Source organism: Ochotona curzoniae, unplaced genomic scaffold, assembly GCF_017591425.1.
Source record: "Ochotona curzoniae isolate NIBS_2020 unplaced genomic scaffold, NIBS_Ocur_1.0 contig_4064, whole genome shotgun sequence".
Classification (NCBI taxonomy): domain Eukaryota; kingdom Metazoa; phylum Chordata; class Mammalia; order Lagomorpha; family Ochotonidae; genus Ochotona; species Ochotona curzoniae.
In genome coordinates this window covers 10,666,630-10,684,320 of record NW_024466107.1, presented here as the reverse complement: position 1 = coordinate 10,684,320, position 17,691 = coordinate 10,666,630, and the positions used below count along the sequence as shown (strand labels likewise).

The 17,691-nt window shown below is 49.6% G+C and overlaps 1 protein-coding gene across 3 annotated transcripts in view; it reads right to left on the bottom strand.

The window, feature by feature from the left end:
* Positions 1 to 1,931: 1,931 nt before the first annotated feature.
* The window catches only part of PHACTR1 (phosphatase and actin regulator 1), a 517,458-nt gene continuing 501,698 nt past the window's right edge, over positions 1,932 to 17,691 (bottom strand). For all 3 annotated transcript variants that reach the window (XM_040984149.1, XM_040984148.1, XM_040984147.1), the window contains 4 exons: positions 13,112 to 13,173; positions 8,759 to 8,899; positions 5,762 to 5,838; positions 1,932 to 5,001 (listed from right to left, as the gene is read on the bottom strand). In XM_040984149.1, coding sequence (XP_040840083.1) covers positions 4,986 to 5,001; positions 5,762 to 5,838; positions 8,759 to 8,899; positions 13,112 to 13,173 — 296 coding nt within the window. In that variant the 3' untranslated portion in view covers positions 1,932 to 4,985. The remainder of the gene's footprint in view (positions 5,002 to 5,761; positions 5,839 to 8,758; positions 8,900 to 13,111; positions 13,174 to 17,691) is intronic.

Genomic DNA, 17,691 nt, shown 5'->3' with positions numbered 1-17,691 from the left:
ATAGAACCTTATCAGTGATGGTGTTGCCGTGCAGGAAACACAGCCCCTGGGAGACCCTGTGGATGCAAAGTCTCAAGAAAACCTTGGATCAAGAGGAGGGAGGAGGCCAGGAGCTCCAAGAAAACTGCATCTTGACTGTGCTGCCCAGAACTTGAGGAAAAATGACTACTTCTGTTTTTGTGATTTACTGTTCCATCTTCTTCTACAAACTCATTCATTAAACAAGGCCCTCTTCTCCTCTCTGAAAAGAAAAAAAATTCCAAAACATGGTTCGGGAGGCAGACACACTTTTTATCTGCTGTCTCGCTCCATAGATGTCCACAGCAGCCGGGACTGGGCTAGGCTGAGGCCAGGTGTGGGGAACTCATTCTAGTAGGGGACCCCTGTGAGGGGCAGGGACCCAACCCTTGAGTCATGACCGCTGTCTCCCAGGGGCACTCGCTCCAGGAAGTCAGTAACCAAGTCACAGAGTTGGGTTACTGCGGTGTGGAATGGGGGGCATCTGAAGTGTGAGGCTCCACGACTTTGTTGGAAACGCAGACTCCCATGCCTCATTGTAACTACTGAGCCGGTGTCTGCCCTTTTGTCAGCTCCCCAGGAGATTTCCATGCAAGGCACAATTCCGGCAGTCCCTCACCGCAGCACCCTTCCTCTGTCACAATCAGGCATGAGGCATCCAACTACTTCAGCCACTTACAACACAGCCAGCAAGCACAGCAGCCCCTTTGCTCCCCCTCAAACCTCCCACAAGATGTGTGGATAAGCAGAGGTCAGGTGCTAAAACTGCTCCTTAGGGGACAAATACTCAAGCTGTCTCAAGAAAGGCAGTCCTTGGGATCAGCGGGGTTGATGCCCACATATCTGAGTCCTTGGAGACTACCCATCTTCCTGTGCACTTCTGCGTATCTTGATTACCTACAGTGCTGCCACTGTTTGAACACAATGTGCCCCACCCCCAGTCCTGCACTCAGATAGGAACCTAAGGCTGCAAGTCGTACGTGTCTGATGTTAGTGGCGTTAACAGGTAGAAGCTTAATCTTACCGTGGTGTTTAGTGTCAAGGTTTCTGGGAAGAGATTAGATTGGGTTGGGACATGGGGGGTGGAGTCGCTCCCTGACCCTGCCATGGCTAAATCCTAGTGGCTTTATAAGGAGAGCTGAATCAACATACGTGTGTTCCCATCTCTCATTAGAGCAAGCTATGAGTCATCTGAGGACTCTGTCAGCATGCAGGCTACCACCAGGTAAGGCCCCTAGACTTAGCCCATCTAAAACCATGAGCCAACTCAAACCTCTGTATGAGTCTGCCACAGATAAGTCATTATAATAATGAAAAAGCCACTATCAGTCTATTACTATGGACATAGCTGGCATACCAGGTTTATCTAGGGCATGACAGGAAAAGCCTGCATATGTTGAAGACAGACATAGATCTTTCCAATAGTCTTGGTTGAGGGTGAAGCAACCGGTGAGCATACAAGATTCCCTGTATGCCAGTGGCGGAGTAGTCTGACCTTCTGCTTAGGGGCAGTGATGTCCCAAGGGCTGCTCAGGCATGGCGGCTCTGACACTACTGAGGTGCCCCCGAGGCAGCAAACCCAGTGCTAGATGTGTCTCCAGATCGTTGTGGAACACATGCTCCAGTAATACATTTTATATATTTTCATAAAGTCTTCTAGAAAGTTAATGTCTGTACATTACCTGTGTTATCTTATGCATGTTATAACTGTGTGCATATTTTTATATAGATATGTAAAGTATCATATGTGTATTGCTTCTTTCCCACTGTAATACCAGACAATAAGGCTTCCTTCTTATTTCTGATTCTATTTTGCGATGCTTCATCTCCCTCCCTGCCCGCCGCCATCTCCCCAGCCCAAAGTGAGTCTTTTTGGTGGGTTCCTGCTCATAGTAGATAAAACACGCGAGTCAAGTTTTTTTTTTTAAGACTTTGTTTGTTTTTAAAGAAACTGCATACATCATCAGAGACAAACAATAATTTAAATACCATGCAGTTTCTATATGTACAAAACCTAGGCCATAGAGATCCAGTTTCATTTATTTTCTATATACAGTGTCTTCCACAGGCAGCCGTCCTCTGCTAATGGAGAGCCCGGGACTGATAGTCACCACACTCACTCCTATACAAAGACAAACTATATACAGACGCCCGGGGAAGCAACTGGAAAATGCAACCCGTTTGGGGATGAAGAGACAGATGGGAAGGAAGGGTCATCGGGAGTGGCCTTTGCCCACTGGCTGTGCACAGAGAGGGCCTGGGATTTGCATTCCTCAATGCAACACACCACAAGTTTCATTTGGCAAATATCAACACAAGTTCCTAAGCGGGAGAAAAAGAAACTCAGCTTTGCAGCACTGTCTTCCCTTGCACTGTTTGGGTTCTCTCATCTGCCAGGAAGGCTCGGGTCTTCTACCTAGCATGGAGAGCCCTTGAAATAACAAATCCTGCATCAGCAGTTGGGGAAAAAGCCAGTGGTGGCAGACAGAGTCTTCTGGGGGAAAGAGGTATCTGGGACAACATCTGACTGGGAGCAGGGGGCATCTGATTGGAGACACTGAATAATTTTCCTCTCATGTGAATCTAACAAACCACTTGAGAATTTTCCTCAAAGAAACAAGAAAACTTGTATCTTTTCCAGGAAGAGGATACATTCTAAGTTATCCAATTCTCCTCTCTTTTCTGATTCTCTTTTCCCTAATTAATGGTCAAGTTATCTTGGAAAGGAATACAAATTGTTTCATCACCATAACCATATGGCAAAAAATGAAGAAGGGCCAGATTTCCAGGAAGATGTGAAGGTTTTAAGAAACAGCAGTCCCCCCCAACCCACCCTATTCTGTGGTCCACTGGGACCACAGAGGTGCCTGAGCCTATGTGAGAGGACCTGCCCTAAAGGGGGGGTAACTTTGCACTGGCCTGGCAGGTGCACCCTTGACCCCGAGTGAGTGAGCGCTACAAAAATAAACAGAAGTGGTGCTCCATTTCTTCCATGTACAAAGTGCATGGCAGCACTGGAGTGGAGCGCTCTGGGCTGACAGAGCTGGGCTGCCTGCTGGCTGTAGCGGAGAAGCACCTGGTCCTTAGGTTCCTGGGGAACCTGAAGGCCCAAGAACTGAGGCCAGCAGAGAAACGCTGGGTCTTTGCCAGGGGAGTCAAGGTCAATGACATGAAGAACTCCCTTGTGATCTGTTCCCAGCTAGTAAAAGGCCTGACTGTCACCCCTGGGCACTGGGTGCTCCTGGAGTAAAGAGGAAGGCTAGACCCTGAGCCCAAGTCAGTCTCCGCCTAGAACACATGCTCGCTCACCTGCTGTGGACAAGTTCAACGAAAGAGCCCTGCTCCTTCCATCATATCATCATGTGCACATTCAAACGTCAGTAAGCCTTTCCAGAAGGCTATGATCAAAGCCCTGCTAAAATCCCAACGGTATTTTCCCTGAACAACACCTCCTCTCACCCTGGCAGGAACTATTCAGAAACCACATTCAAAGGGAAGATGGGATCCAACGATGCATCCTTCTGAGCTGGGCAGAGGTGGTTTTGGGGAGCGTGGACTGGTGGTGAGGGGTGGGCACTGCCTGAGAGCTGCCCTGAGCTCAACCTAAACTCTGTCTGGTTCAGGGTTCAGTGTTGGCCACGAGGGTCATCCCTGGCCACAGAAAACCACATGGCCTCACCAATGGGTATATACCCAAAGATTACTCTTTGTGGCATCTGTTAAAATCCTGGGAGGGTACAATGAGCCTGCACTGAGAGAGGCCATGGCAACTTGAGAACCACTTGGAAGGCTGGGCAGAGCTGGCTGCCAAGGCCCGTGGGCTCGGCTAGCAGGGAGAGGCTGCGGCAGGGAAGGATGCCTAGGAAGGACTAGGACTGTCCTTTCCCTAGGGGGACCCTTCATGTCCCTGCCACATGTGATCCTAGGGCAGAGGGTCTCATCACCCTAACCTGCATTGAGTCAGAGAGCAGAGAGATGGAGTAATTCTCTCTGGATAGGCTGGAACAGAGATGTATGCCTCAAGGAGGCATGGCTGGTGCTCGCCTGGCTCTGGCACCTGCTGAGCTCCAGGGCTTCTCCCTAGACACTCTACAGTGCAAGAAAAGGAGAATGGAAGGCCAGTGGAGAGCTCCAGAGTTCCAGCTGCTCCCAGCTGGGGAGCCAGACCTACAGGAATGGTTGCTGGCCTGTGTGCAAAGGTCCTACATTTAGAAGCCGCTAACCCACAAGCCATAGAGTGGCTGGCCCTGGAGGGCACGGGGATGAGGATCATCGGCCGAGCAGGGTCCTTCGTGCTCTTATGCTCTAACCCTAAGAATGAGCTCAGCAACAGCTCTGTGTGTGAGTGTGTGCGTGTGCATGTGTGTGTGTGTATGTAAGTGCCAGATCCACTCCTGTGCAGATAGTGGTGTAAGGAAGAAAAAAGGCAGGGACAGCTGAGAAGTGCTCCTTGCAACTATGCACCACCCTTTTAAGGACCCCTCCCCCTCCCCATTGCCATCAAGATGACCCCAGTGGAGCTGGTACACTGGGCAGAGTTTGGAAAAGCCAACCAGGTCATAACTGTTTTTGCACCGTCCTGTCCAGGCCAGACCCACAGCCTCTGCTTTCTTTGGCCTCAGGAGACAATCTCGAGGAGGTTCACGCGAGAGGATGAGAACTTGGAGCCTGCTGGGAAAGATGCTGGGAAAGTCTTCGGTCAGGGTCCCGCTGAGGGTGGACACGGTTTCTGTATCAGAATTGGCGCCGGCAGCTCCGACCACAGAGCGGTCACCATTGCTTTTTCTACACAGAGAATCCTGATTGTGTTTCCTTTTATTTTTTTTCTTCTTCTTCTTCTTTTTCTTTTTTAAAAAGGCAGTTTAGAAGATTTACATCATAATGGGGAAGTGAATAAATACCAGCACTTATGGTTCTTATAAATTTATGTTTTGAAGACAGCATAGCACTCAAGAGGAAATTGACTGTTAAGGTCGGTGGAACCTAGGAAAACAAGGAATGAAGTCAAGACTGAGGGGCTGCCAAAGGTGCTGGCTGGAACAGCCAGCCAATCCATCCTCAGGATGCCCAATTTTGGCAGTGCCAGAGATTCCGCAGCCTGCCCCCCCAAGGAGATCCCTGGTGGCAGAGGTCTGCACTGTCACTCGGAACTCAGCAACAGGCACAGACCTGGAGACCTGGTACTAACTACTCAGTGAGTCCCATGTCTGCCAATGGTGATCGAGGGAGGCAGGTGGGACAATAAAGTCAATGGCTTTGCCAACTGACCAGCCCCATGATCTTCCCAGAAGCCCTCTACTTGACCTATGTCCCAGTTTGCCCCGAGCATCACCAGGTAGAACTGCTGGGGAAAATGGGATGGAACAAGAGACATGAAGACACATTGGAATCACATGTGGCTTTGGAATTTTGCCTAGGTTTGGCTTAAGCTGGTTGACAGTAAACTGGCAATGATCATTTTTCCCCTCCGCACAAGTTTTCATGAAAACCTTCTTTGGGGTTACTGGCAGCCTGGCAACCCTCAGGCTTGGATTAGAACCAGGCTTTCAGGAGGTTATGGCGTCTGAGCCCTCAGCAACCCAGAGAGGAACTTCACCCTGAACTCTTTCTTCTTGCCCCAGGCATACACTCAAACCACCTGTGGCCCACCCTGGAGCCTAACCAAGAGTTCCATTTGGAAGTGAATGTTTCTGTTTGAGAGGCAAAGACAAAGGAGGAGAAACCCTAAAACCTCAATACTGACCTTGTTAAGTGCCTACTCAACTCATGAACTTCCATCTCAGTGCTTTTGAATTCATTGAGCTCCTTCCGGATGGCAGCCTGAAATCAGGACGTGATCATCAAAACACAGAAGGGAGAGAGGGAGATGGGGGTCTCTTTTATTTCACTTGTAACAACATACTTTCCTTCCACAAAGTCACACTAATGTGTAAACTAGGGCTGGGCCAGGTGAGGACCAAGAGCCAGGAACTCAACCAGGCTCTCCCACGTGTGTGGTAGAGACACTACTTTAAGCCATTACCTGTTGTCTCCCAGGATATATACATCAGCAGGAAGCTGGAATCAGAAGTGAGGCTGGAATTCAAACCACGCACTCCCATATGGGATATGGAGTCTTGGCTGTTGTCCTTCAGAAGATGCTAAGTTCCCTAGTGTTGGCAATGCCATTTAAATGGTAGTTTCTGGGGAGGATGTTTGGTCTTGGGCCAAAGGCTCCTGCACGGGAGGACCTGGGCTCAGTATCTGGCTCCTGCCTCCAGCTCCCTGCTAACGCAGACCTGGTAGGACAGCAGTGACGGCTCAGGGCACTAGGATCCTGCCACCACCTGGGAGACCTGGATCGAGGTCCAGGCTCCAGGCTGTTTTGGGCATTTGAGGGAATGAATTAGCAAATATAAGTTGTATGTCCCCCTTTCTGTTTCTTAAATAATTAAGAAAAATGCTTTAAGCAATGGTTGTAGACTGGAGAAATAAAACATTTAAAAGTGTTAATTCTTGTTCCTTAGGTAAAAAAACAAACAAAAAGCTAAGTGAGTTCACAATGGGTACACAATGCTTTCAGATGGATACTTCCAGAAAAGGGAAGAGGGAATGGCCAGGGGCCACTTCCCTTTTGAACTGCAAGAGAACTTGGCTCCCCCTAACTTCACTGAAGCCGAAAGAATACATCTCACGGTAAGGGATTTCTATTTAGAATCTTACACATGGAGGCAGCATGGTGGTGCAGTACATTAAGCTACCACTCCCAGTACCAGCATCTCTTCTGGGTACTGGTTCTAATCCCAGCTGCTCCATATCTGATCCAGTTCCCTCCCCAGAATGGCCCAGGTACTTTGGGCACCTGCATTCATGTGGGAGACCCAGATGGAGTTCCTGGCTTCAGCCTGGACCAGTCCTAGCCATTGTAGCCATTTGAGGGAGTGATGCAGCAGATAGAAGTCTCATTGCCATTCTGCCTTTCAAATAAATAACTCTTTTCCAGAAATACCTTGTGTGTTTTGAGACAATCTTAAAGAACCTCCTCCTTAATCACACATGTGGCTGCCGCCAGGGGTGGCGGGAGGACTGAGAAGTCGGACAGCAAAGTATGCCAATGAAGAAGCAGAACGAGTATGGCAACTGGTGCAGGATGGTTGGCATTTGGGCAGCCTCACTGGAGTAGATGCAGCCAACATGGGTCCTCCTGCATAGCCTATCCGGGGCGGGAATTTGTTGGGTGGGTGTACCAAGACATCAAGAATCTGAGGAAGGAAAAGTCTTCAGGTGGGACCAGTGTGCCTCTCCCTAGGAAATGAAGCCTCACTTGGACTTAAGCACCTGGGTAGCACCCCCAACAGGCACCAGCCGAATGCATGGGTCACCTAAGAGCCACGCAGAATGCTGGCCTGGTGTAAGTGTAGCCCTCTCATATTTGCCTTTGCGCACTTGCCAATACCCTGAACCCTGCAAGAAGACTGCAGAGACAGCATGAACAAAAGCAAACAAGAGAGGGCTGGCCCTGTGGCACAGGGATTTAAGCCACCAGGCTGGCATGCTACATGAGTGTCGGTTCAAGCCTCCAGTTTTTTTTTTTTAAATCCAGCTTGCTGCTAATGCTCCTAGCAATGGCAGAAGCTGGTCCAAGTGCTTGATCTCCCACCACTCACATGGAAGAAACCCAGACAGAATTCCAAGCTTCTGGCTTCTGCCTGGTTGTTAACAGCAATTTAGGGAGTGAACCAGCAGATGGAAGACCTTTCTCTGTCACTCTACCTTTCAAATAAAGAAATAAATATATTTTTAAAGGGGGCAGGCAACAAGTCTAAGCGCTTTCCTCCGTTCCCATCTAGATGATACACTTTCTGGGGCACTGCGTCCACCTGCATGGTGAGTTGTGCCCAGGGAAGAATGAATGAATGTATGTACAGAGAAGCCACTTGGGGAGCAGTCTTTCTGCCTCTGGCTACTGCAGACTCACTAAGTGTAGCAGCTTCCTGCACCTGTGACCCCCAGGATGCATTGACCCTGCTAACCTGGACAGTAGATCTCCCCCTAGGGTGTAGGAAAGGGGACATATGTCTCCCTGGAGTGGAGGAAGGCAGGAGATAGTTCCAGTGTCTCCACCACCACCTGCTCAGTCTCTGAAGGAGCAACCACTGCTAGAGAGACCTACTGTGCCATCCTGTTCCATTCTTCCCCTCCTAAGTCTCTCCTGCTAGTCACAAGTTGGGTACAATTGTTGCTCTGGGTTCATTAAAAAAAAAAATCAGAGTACTGACAGACAGAACTCCCATCAGCTTGTTCACTCCTCAAATGCTGTAATGACCAGGGCTGGGCAAAGACTGAAGCCAGGAACTGGAGAACTCAATCCGGGTCTCCCCTTTGGGAGACAGGAGTGCAATTATGTGACCCTCCCAGGGGAAACCGGCATGAGGAGGTAGGGATGGGCACAGAACCCAGGTACTGTAATACGGGATGCTGGTGTGCCAGAAGGCATCTTGAACAGTTACCTCAAATGCCTGCCTACTTGGGCTGGATGAGAGAGAGCAGTTGGGATTCATATTGGAACCCATATGGGATGTTGGTGTCACGGGAGGTAGCATAACCAGCTGGGCCACAATGCCGGTTCTTGAGCTGTATTGTTAAAGGCTCCATAGCTCTCTATGTCCTCACGATGACTGGGCTAGACTAGAAGCCCACTTGGATTCCTGCTTTGATGGGTTGGTAAGCCCCAGCCCCTTTCCCGGCCTCCTGGACTCACTTTGTCGGCAGCAGTGAGGCGGGTCCATGGCTTGTCTGCCCGGCGGTCATAGTCCTGCGCGTCAGCCACTTCCACATAGTCACTGAAGCGGATAAGGATCTTCCGTTCCCGGAGTTCTTCCACCGTGGGCCTCTGACTTAGCTGTGGGGAAGGAGAGGGAGGGGGATCCCACATCAGTCGGAGACAACTGTGAACTTGTACATGTGCAAAATGAGGCCCAGAAAGGCAATGTGCACATTACAATCTGTGTGGCAGGACCCTCCGATGAGGAAGCTAAGGCCGTGAACTCCAAGAACTTGGGTATCTCCAGGATTCTCACAGATCTCTAGGACACAACCCTAGGCCCAGCCAGAGACACAGCTGGTCTACCTTTGTCCAGCTCACTGCTCTTTGCTTTAGAAGCAGCCTATCCTATGGGACTCTGGATGCCTACTGTGTATCCTTGGGGCAGTGTTATTCCTGCCAGGTGACAGGAACTTTATACAATGACACTGACTTAATTTTGATGTGTGGGTCTACCTGTGTGTGATAAATTCAGTGCACTCTGTAAAATGGGTTTGTGAGACTTTGCACGCGCGCGCGCACACACACACACACAGAGTCTGAACCACTCTGGCTGTTTTCATTCTAAATCACGCAGCTGCTAGATGCCTCTGGCCAGTATTGAAATGCTCCAACTGGCTACCACTTCAGCACAGCATGAGGAAATGACAGCCCAGCTGGTATTGAACAGACAGATGGTGAGTACCATGAGGCCCTGGACAGGACCAAGGCAGATGGTGGGGCAGCACCTTTTATGTCCATGGTGGGATGCTCTGGGAGCAGAGGTCTCATGGGCTCTGGAGCTGGCCTACTTGTCTGGAATTGCACACAGCTGTTCTCTGGATGGTTCTAGTCTGTCCTGAGGAGGCCTTGGTTTTCCTGGGGCATGGCATGTTGGCATTAGTGCTGGGGTGTCCCAGGAAGCCAGGGGTTTCCCAAGGCTATATGGCGGGAGTGACACTATGTATTAAAGATGGCATCATCTAACCCCAAAATGTTGTGTCGAGTGCCAAAATCTGGCATTGTGACACAGTAGGCTGAGCTGCTGCCTGCAATGTTGGCATCCTAAAGCTGAACATTGGTTGGAGTCCTGGCTATAACCGTTCCAATCCAGATCCCTGCTAATGCTACTGGGAAAGCAGTGGAACATGGCCCAAGTTACCAACATGGGAGACCTGGATAGAGCTCCAGGCTCCAGGCTTTGTCCTGGCTCAAGCCTGGCAATCACTTCCAGGGAAGTGAACCAGTGGATGAAAGATCTTTTTCTTTGTCTCTCCTTTTACCTTGCAAAGAAACCTTAAAAGCCGATGAGTACAGGGAGATTTTGTACTATAATTAACAATGTAATATTTATCATATTTGTCCCAGAGAAGCAGATTCCTACTCAAAAAAAACCCCCAGTTTGTATCTCTTGGGACCAACAGAATTTGTCCCAAGTCAATGGACAAACTCTGTGTTGCTCAGTGAATGCGCTAGGATACCAGAAAGGCCGCTAAGGTCAGACTTTAGAATTCTGCTTCTTGTGAACATGACCTGGACTGACCCTCTGCCGTGTCTGTGGAGCAGTGAAGTGACCAGAAACCTCAATGTGAGCCTTCAGAGTCAGGGACCCCTCTCCCCACTTAAGGCCTGTATCCAATGGGGCCTTAGCCACCCCATCTCCCAATCAGTAAGGCTGTGTGCCATGTGCTAAAGGGAAAAGATTGCAGTCAGCGACTGCTGACAACAGAACGAGTAGGCACTTCAGTGCTAACGAGGAGCCACGGGGACTCTCCCCTGAGCAGGGGGGCGCTCACATGATGAGCCTCTGACTGTGGTTGGTGGCAGCTCTTGAGGCACCTGGAAACTGAGGGCTTTATTTGGATGCTGCGAAAATGTTTCTCATTACTGCTGCAAAGTTAGGCTGCCTGGAGATGAAGGGCCAAGGAAAAAGGAACAGCGATTTGTAGCATTTGCTGATGGCAGCAGGAATAACATGTGCAATCAAATACGCTGAACCAGAGTAACTGACAGCTTGGTACTGTGATACAGTGGGTTAAACTGCCACCTGCAAGGCTACATCCCAAATGGGCACCGCTTCCTGTCCTGGATGCTCCCACTTCTAATCCAGCTTTTTGCTAACGACCCTGGCAAAGTAGCAAAAGACAGCCCAAGTATGTGGATCCCTGCCACCCAGGTGGGAGTTCTGGATGGAGTTTCAGGTAAATCTTTTTTTAAAAAGTCACTGAAATCCAAGTTCCACTACTAATACAACCTGAATCCAAATGCATTTCCTTCTCTCCCTCCTTCCTCATGTATGTGTCCACCCATCCATTTAGCTAACTAGCTTTACTTTGAAGGGCGAGGGTTTAGTATACTTTTAGCATTGTCTCAGTATGGCTTGGAGAAAAGGATTAATTTGTTGCTGTCATGATCAGCCTGTAGGTGTGATTTTTAAATGTCTCTCCCTTCTAACCTCAAACTTTGCAGAGGAAATCTCTGGGCTGAAGAGGACTGCAAAGTAGCCATCGGCACTTGTGCTTGTACTTGCAAGGGCAAAGATTCAAGCAGAAAAGACCTGGCCAGGAACCAGGATGTGGCAGGGACTCCCCTGCCTGCCAAGGGAGCTGGCTCCCTGTGGACGGACAACAGATGTGGAAGCTGCCACCACCCCATTCTGCCAGGCTCTTCCAGTTATCCCCCCCTTGTTCAGCCCTGTAATTTCCCCTCCTGGGACAGGAAAAATGTGGAGTTCATAAGGCCATTCCTCTGGGAGAAACATGGTGAGGGAACTAGAGGGAGAGCAGTTCGTGGATCTACAAAAACCCTTGGCACTCCTTGGGGACCTTCAGATGATCCCTAGGGTGATCTATGCCAGAGGAGAAGGGGTGGAAAAGAGTGCTCTTCCCTCACCTGTCACCATCTTCTGCAAATAGTCACACTTTTCTCAACAAAATCAGATAATCTCTTAAGAACTGAAAACCAAATAAATGACTAAGCATTTTTCTATTCTCATCTCTGAGCAAGCGATTTTAACATGTTGGCGGATTTGAAGGTTTCGGTAATCAATTTCAACAAACTTGATGAAAATCTGCTTGAAGTGTTTTTTCAGAAGGTCTGGACGTCAGAAATGAGGGGTAGCAGTTACTGGTTCCTCTGACCCAGCCCACGTCTGCAGGACATCCATCCATCTCACTCTTCACCAGAGAAATAAACGCACTGTGTCCAGAGACTGGCTGGTCTTAGGGCTGCTTAGGAGTTAGCCTGGATTGGGGTGAGAGGCGCTGGCTAAGGTGACATGATGCAGTGCTTGTGCCAGGCCCCAGTAGAGTGACACCAGCTGACCACAGGGGTAAACGCATACCTAACTCCCTTTGTAATTGGGCTGACCTTCGGCTTATCACTAGATGTTTAAGATGGTCCAAGGAAATCAAATGGTACAGAGAAATACAATCACCTTAATCATGGGTCTATTTTAGGGTCTTTGGGTTTCTTTCTTGGCATATTTCTAGGGAGAAAAAAAATCCACTAGTAAACCTTTTAAAAGCTCATTTTAATGAGCCTCTTAACCATCGCGAAGATTTGAGTATCTTTCTATCAAGCTGGTCACTGTAGGAGGCTGCTTAAAAACACTCCAGTAAGATCGAAGATGATTATAATATCCTGCGTATCATCGATTAATTAAACTTTCAATATCACCAAAGAAAAGCCTCAACAGAGTGTTTGTTAGTAACTAGGTCTCTGCTGCAGCGAGAGACCCAGGCAGCACCAGATGGCACTGCAAAACCATCTACTTTAAGGGTTAAAAATACTCAAAAGTGTTAGCTGTATGACTTTTACCTATACGAATTTTCAAATGTCTTGATTGCATTTACCAATCCTTTTGGCATCTTCGAAACTGGGCCTAGCTTAATAAGGCCAAATAGTTCTTAATAAATAATGAAAAATTGTATTCAGGGAAACCGAAAAAGACCCATTCTTTCTGAGGGTGGTACAAATAGCCACATGATATTCAAACTACTGATTTTCATAGTCGATTTCTGGTGGCTTGGTGGGGTGACTGAATTTCTAAAAAGAACGCCTTTAGTGTAACTGAAAATGTGATGCAGTGGACACGCAGGTGTTTGAAAACAGGTGAGTGCCAGAAGGACTAAGGGTTAGGAAGCTGAGTTGGTCACACGCCCTGCAGGTGTCTTGCAGGGCAGAGAGCCTCATGGGCTGATGGCCAGGGAGGGAAGCTGATGCCCCAGGGAGCCCAGGGCCACAGAAGCTAAGGTGTGCCAGCGTCCCCACCTCGCCCATCCCAGCTCTTTGCACAGACAGCTGTCTCACCTTCCGCGTTAGCCTTCTCTTGATCTCTCTTTTCTCCTCTTGTTCCTCTTGTTCATTCCGAGCTGTAAGAAATATTTAAGATGATTTTAGTCTGGCACACAGTATCCTAGGGAGGTGCCTCCTCCAACCCCTGGTAAACTCTGGGCCAAGCACTTTTCTGAAAAGGGGAAGAGAGAGTGCAGGAGAGAGCTCCTGCCCCTTCCTGGGCCACCCTCATGCCTATCGGATGTTTTCCAAACTTCTCGCATAGGGACAGGCTGACCTCTCGTTTTTATGTCCCGTGGGGGCTTCAAGTCCCTTGAGAAATGAGTCTGCAGAGTGGGAGTGCTGCTGGGAGGGCCACTAGCAGCTGTTCACAGGACGTGGGCCTCCCTCTCTCCCTTTTGTGCTGCCCAGAGATTGAAGGGGGCTCCTTGTGATCTGGACCATGTCTCTGGCGCACCGTGGGCCATGGACTGGCCCGGACTTGGTACAGAAAGAGAACAGGGCATGGCTAAGGACAAACGAGAGGCTGGCTACCTCCACGAGCAATTTCCAAATGCTCACCTTTCACAAGCCCTTGGTCCATGAATTCTTTGAATCTTCCAAGAAATCCACAGAAGGTGTATGAGGCCAGGGTGTGGGACATGACTGCCTGCCCTCAGACTTGTAAGGAGTGTCTCAGCAGAACAACCTTCACATTCTTGGCTTAATATGTGGCTGACTTAATTCATCAGATTTTTTTAAGAGCCGGAAGTTAAGAGGGTCTAGGGAGGGGAGCAGAGATCTGAAGGACAGAGAATGTACGTTCATTTCTTTGGGGTAAGCTGGATGACCTTGGCTAGGTTGGTGCTCATTTAGAAACACTGTTCTTTCTTAGGACCCCTTGGTTTCTAGGAGAGAAAGACACCAACATGCAATGGTCTGGCCTGAAGGAAGGCAGGTTGCGACCCTGGAACACTGAATCTCCAACAGCACTGGTAAAGGACCTGACCTCACTGCCTGAATCAGGCACAGGCTCCATGGACTGCCCATGGGGACATTCTCTCATTTTGAAACCAAGATGGTTCAACTGCATTTTGATAAATGAATCACTGGTTGCTTTGGTACCATTCATTGGTAGCTTCTGACTGTCTTGGGAAGGGAACGGGGTCTTTAAAAGTGGGGGAGATCCTTGTGTATTAAAAACAGGGTGGTGGCTCTGGGATCCCCTGCCCTGACCTCCCTTCCGTGCCAGTGTGGAGGGCAGCCACCGCCACCGCCACCACCACAACCAGCTCACGAGGAAGGTGACGACACCTCCTGCTGGTACAGTGGGAATTCAAAGCAGAAGTTGGGACATTAAGTGACACCCATAGGGTCACAATCTCACTGCCCTGTCTGCCTGCAGGGGTCAAATCTTTGTACAGGAAATGCCCACTTCCTGCTTCAGACGGGGTCACCAAGAGGTCACCACAGTGCCTGAATATTCTACCCTAAGAACCCTTTCCATTGGGTTTAACAATCCTGGCTCCCTTTACAGAGTCTCCTTGATAAATGCCCATTGCTTAGACAAAATGTCATTCATCCAGTCAGCCAGTAATATTTTAGTAAGAACTAAGCATCTGAGATAAATTGGGCAGTGGACAGCAAGATCCAAAGACAGGAGACCCCAGAGAGTAACATTTGTGAAAAAAAGCACATTTTTCTACTGGAACAAATTATATGGAACTAGTTAGCCATTGACAACTCAGTATGGATTAGCCTGTTAGAGAATAAACTGGGAGGCACACAGCAAGAATGGGAAAAAGGAAAGCCCAGACAGCTAAATCTGCAGTGGTAGACAGGTGGGAGGGACACAGCCGGGAGCCTTTCCCAGAGGCAGGTGGAGAACCCCCGGAGAGAAAAACGGGGCCCACCTCAGCCCCCACTCTCGGTTGGCTAAGGATGACAGGACAGCATTAGGAGTGCACTGACCCACCACGGCTGGCTAACAGTGCTGCTCTCTGCATCCCACTCTCCAGGTTGGCTTGGGACTGGCCCACCTTTCTTGTTACTGGTGGCACATGGGCCTCAGACTCCTGACCTTATTAACAGCCTGCTTCTCAGCCACGGAGGTCAGCAGCCCTCGGAGCCGACTGAGCGTGGAACCACAGCTGCCATTGATGGCTCTAAGCCATTTACAAACCCAGTGTCCTGGATTTCCGGGCAAAATGGTTAAGACAGCTCCATCAGGCAAGCAGGGAGAAGCCAGTGACGTCATCACCAGGAAGCCGTTCCCCTCCCCCACAGAGTGTAAGCATTGTGTGTTCAGTTTATTGGCTGTTGGACAAAGCCAGGCTCCCCAGTGGGCTCAGGCGGGGGGTGGGGGGGGGCTGGAAACCAACCCCCACCTCCCTGCCACCACCACCATTGCAGGGAGCCTGGAGCCCAGAAAACAAGTGTGAGGACAAATCCTTTGAGGATGGCCCCTTACACCACCAGACGTGTCTGGATTGGCAAAACAGGTCCTATGAAATAATAATGATGATGATGATGATCATGACACAATTTGAAAAAGCCAAAAAAGAAAGTTCCAGAAGGCAGGCAAAAACAAGAGCCTGGGAGAAAGATAAATACATTTCTAAGACATGTTGAAGCTGTGGACAAGTGTACAAGCTGTTTGGCTATGGGTGAGCAATTCCCCAGTGGGCAGCTTCTTGGCCAGGGTGAGAAGGAAGAGGACCGTGTGAACCAGCTTTGGGAGCACCCCTCTGGGGGCCCCTGGGTTTACTCAGTAAGTGGCAGAGGAAAAAAACCCAACCACAAGGGACATGCCTACCGCGTCTCAGGGATCTCAGGAAACCTGAAGTGGGGCTGACACTCTCTAGAAACCTCACCCTTGCAGAGTTAAGCACTAAGTGTTCACATCTGATCCCTCCCTGGAGGTTTGCAGCCTCTGCGTAAATCCTGTGTGTTGGGGCTGGTCCCATGAGACCCTGCACACATCCACAGAGGCATGACCTGCCTGTGTGTTGGGACTGGTCCCATGAGACCCTGCACACATCCACAGAGGCATGACCTGCCTGTGTGTTGGGACTGGTCCCATGAGACCCTGCACACATCCACAGAGGCATGACGGGCCTGTGTGTTGGGGCTGGTCCCATGAGACCCTGCACACGTTAACAGAGGCATGACGGGCCTGTGTGTTGGGGCTGGTCCCATGAGACCCTGCACACGTTAACAGAGGCATGATGGGCCTGTGTGTTGGGGCTGGTCCCATGAGACCCTGCACACATCCACAGAGGCATGACGTGCCTGTGTGTTGGGGCTGGTCCCATGAGACCCTGCACACATCCACAGAGGCATGACGGGGCCCAGAGAGAAGGAGGAAGCAGGTGCATCTGGTTTCTCATCTTAGGAATCACAGTTCATCCGTTGGCTTTTCCGGCTCTCCACAGTGATCGTGGAGCGGGCCTTGGCAAAGTGCCGGTTCTGTTATGTGCCTATTAAACTTAGAACTGTAAGGGTGCTTGTGGTTAGGGAAAAAAAACAAACAAAGGCATAGTAACAGAGAAAGGCCAGTGCTGAAATGAACTTCTCCTGGGTGTGGGGGAAGTGGTGTGACCATGGGGCAGGGGAGGGGAGGTAGGCAGGAAGCCGGTCCTAGTAAGCATCGAACAGATGGGCGCCCACTGGGGCTGTGTGATGTTGACCTCCCCCACAGCCTGCTGGGCCCAAACAAAACTTCTAGCCTCAGCAAAGCCTCAGTGCTGACTGAGCCACAAGACGACAAGGAGGTTGGGGAGCAAGAGCGACTGAGGACACCCCAGCTTACCTGACTTGCAGACACCTAGCCACCCCAGACTGAGCCTGCAGATGAGATAGCGTGTGTGTGTGAGTGCATGCCCACGCATACACGTGGACTCAGTTCTCAAAAGAAAAGTTAGGGGGAGATTACAGCATGACTTACACAGCCCCGAAAGAAAGCATTAGCGAGGCTTGGTCACCAGAACAGAGTTGGTGTTCAACCGAATGATTCGAGCTATTTAAATTGTTGACCCTCTCAGGAATTATTTTAGTGAGATATTTGAATCAGATAAAATCCACCTCTAAACTGAGGCATACTCATGTCTATGAAATAAATGTTAGATTTAGTGTTTTGTGTTAAGATTTTTTTTAAGCTCCAAGTGGAGTCTCTCTCTGCCATTCAAATATACTTTGTATCCCGGACCAGGGAAGAGGCTCTTTATTTCCACCTGTCACAGCCTCAGGGAGAGCCAGTTCTCCCAGGAGGAGAGGGTGGGTGGGTGCTGGTAGGCAGACACACCTGCCAGCGATGGGGTCCCCGAGCCAGACACGGGACAGCATTTCCCTTGCAAAAGCTTTCTTGAGCTTTAACACTTCAGACCCAGGTGGATGGGAAATTGTATCCACAACAGACAACCCCAAGGGAAATTTGTTTTCCAAGGGGAAATTTTTCCAGGACTGTTTCTGTAATTGGAGCCGCCCAGTTCACATTCAGCATTTTCAAGATAATTTGGCTCCAAGGGGAACCCGACTCTCCTCCGAGTCATTGAGTAAGAGGGTTTGTCTCAACTTCCCACTGACTCTACGAAGTGAATTTAAAATGTTCATAGAGA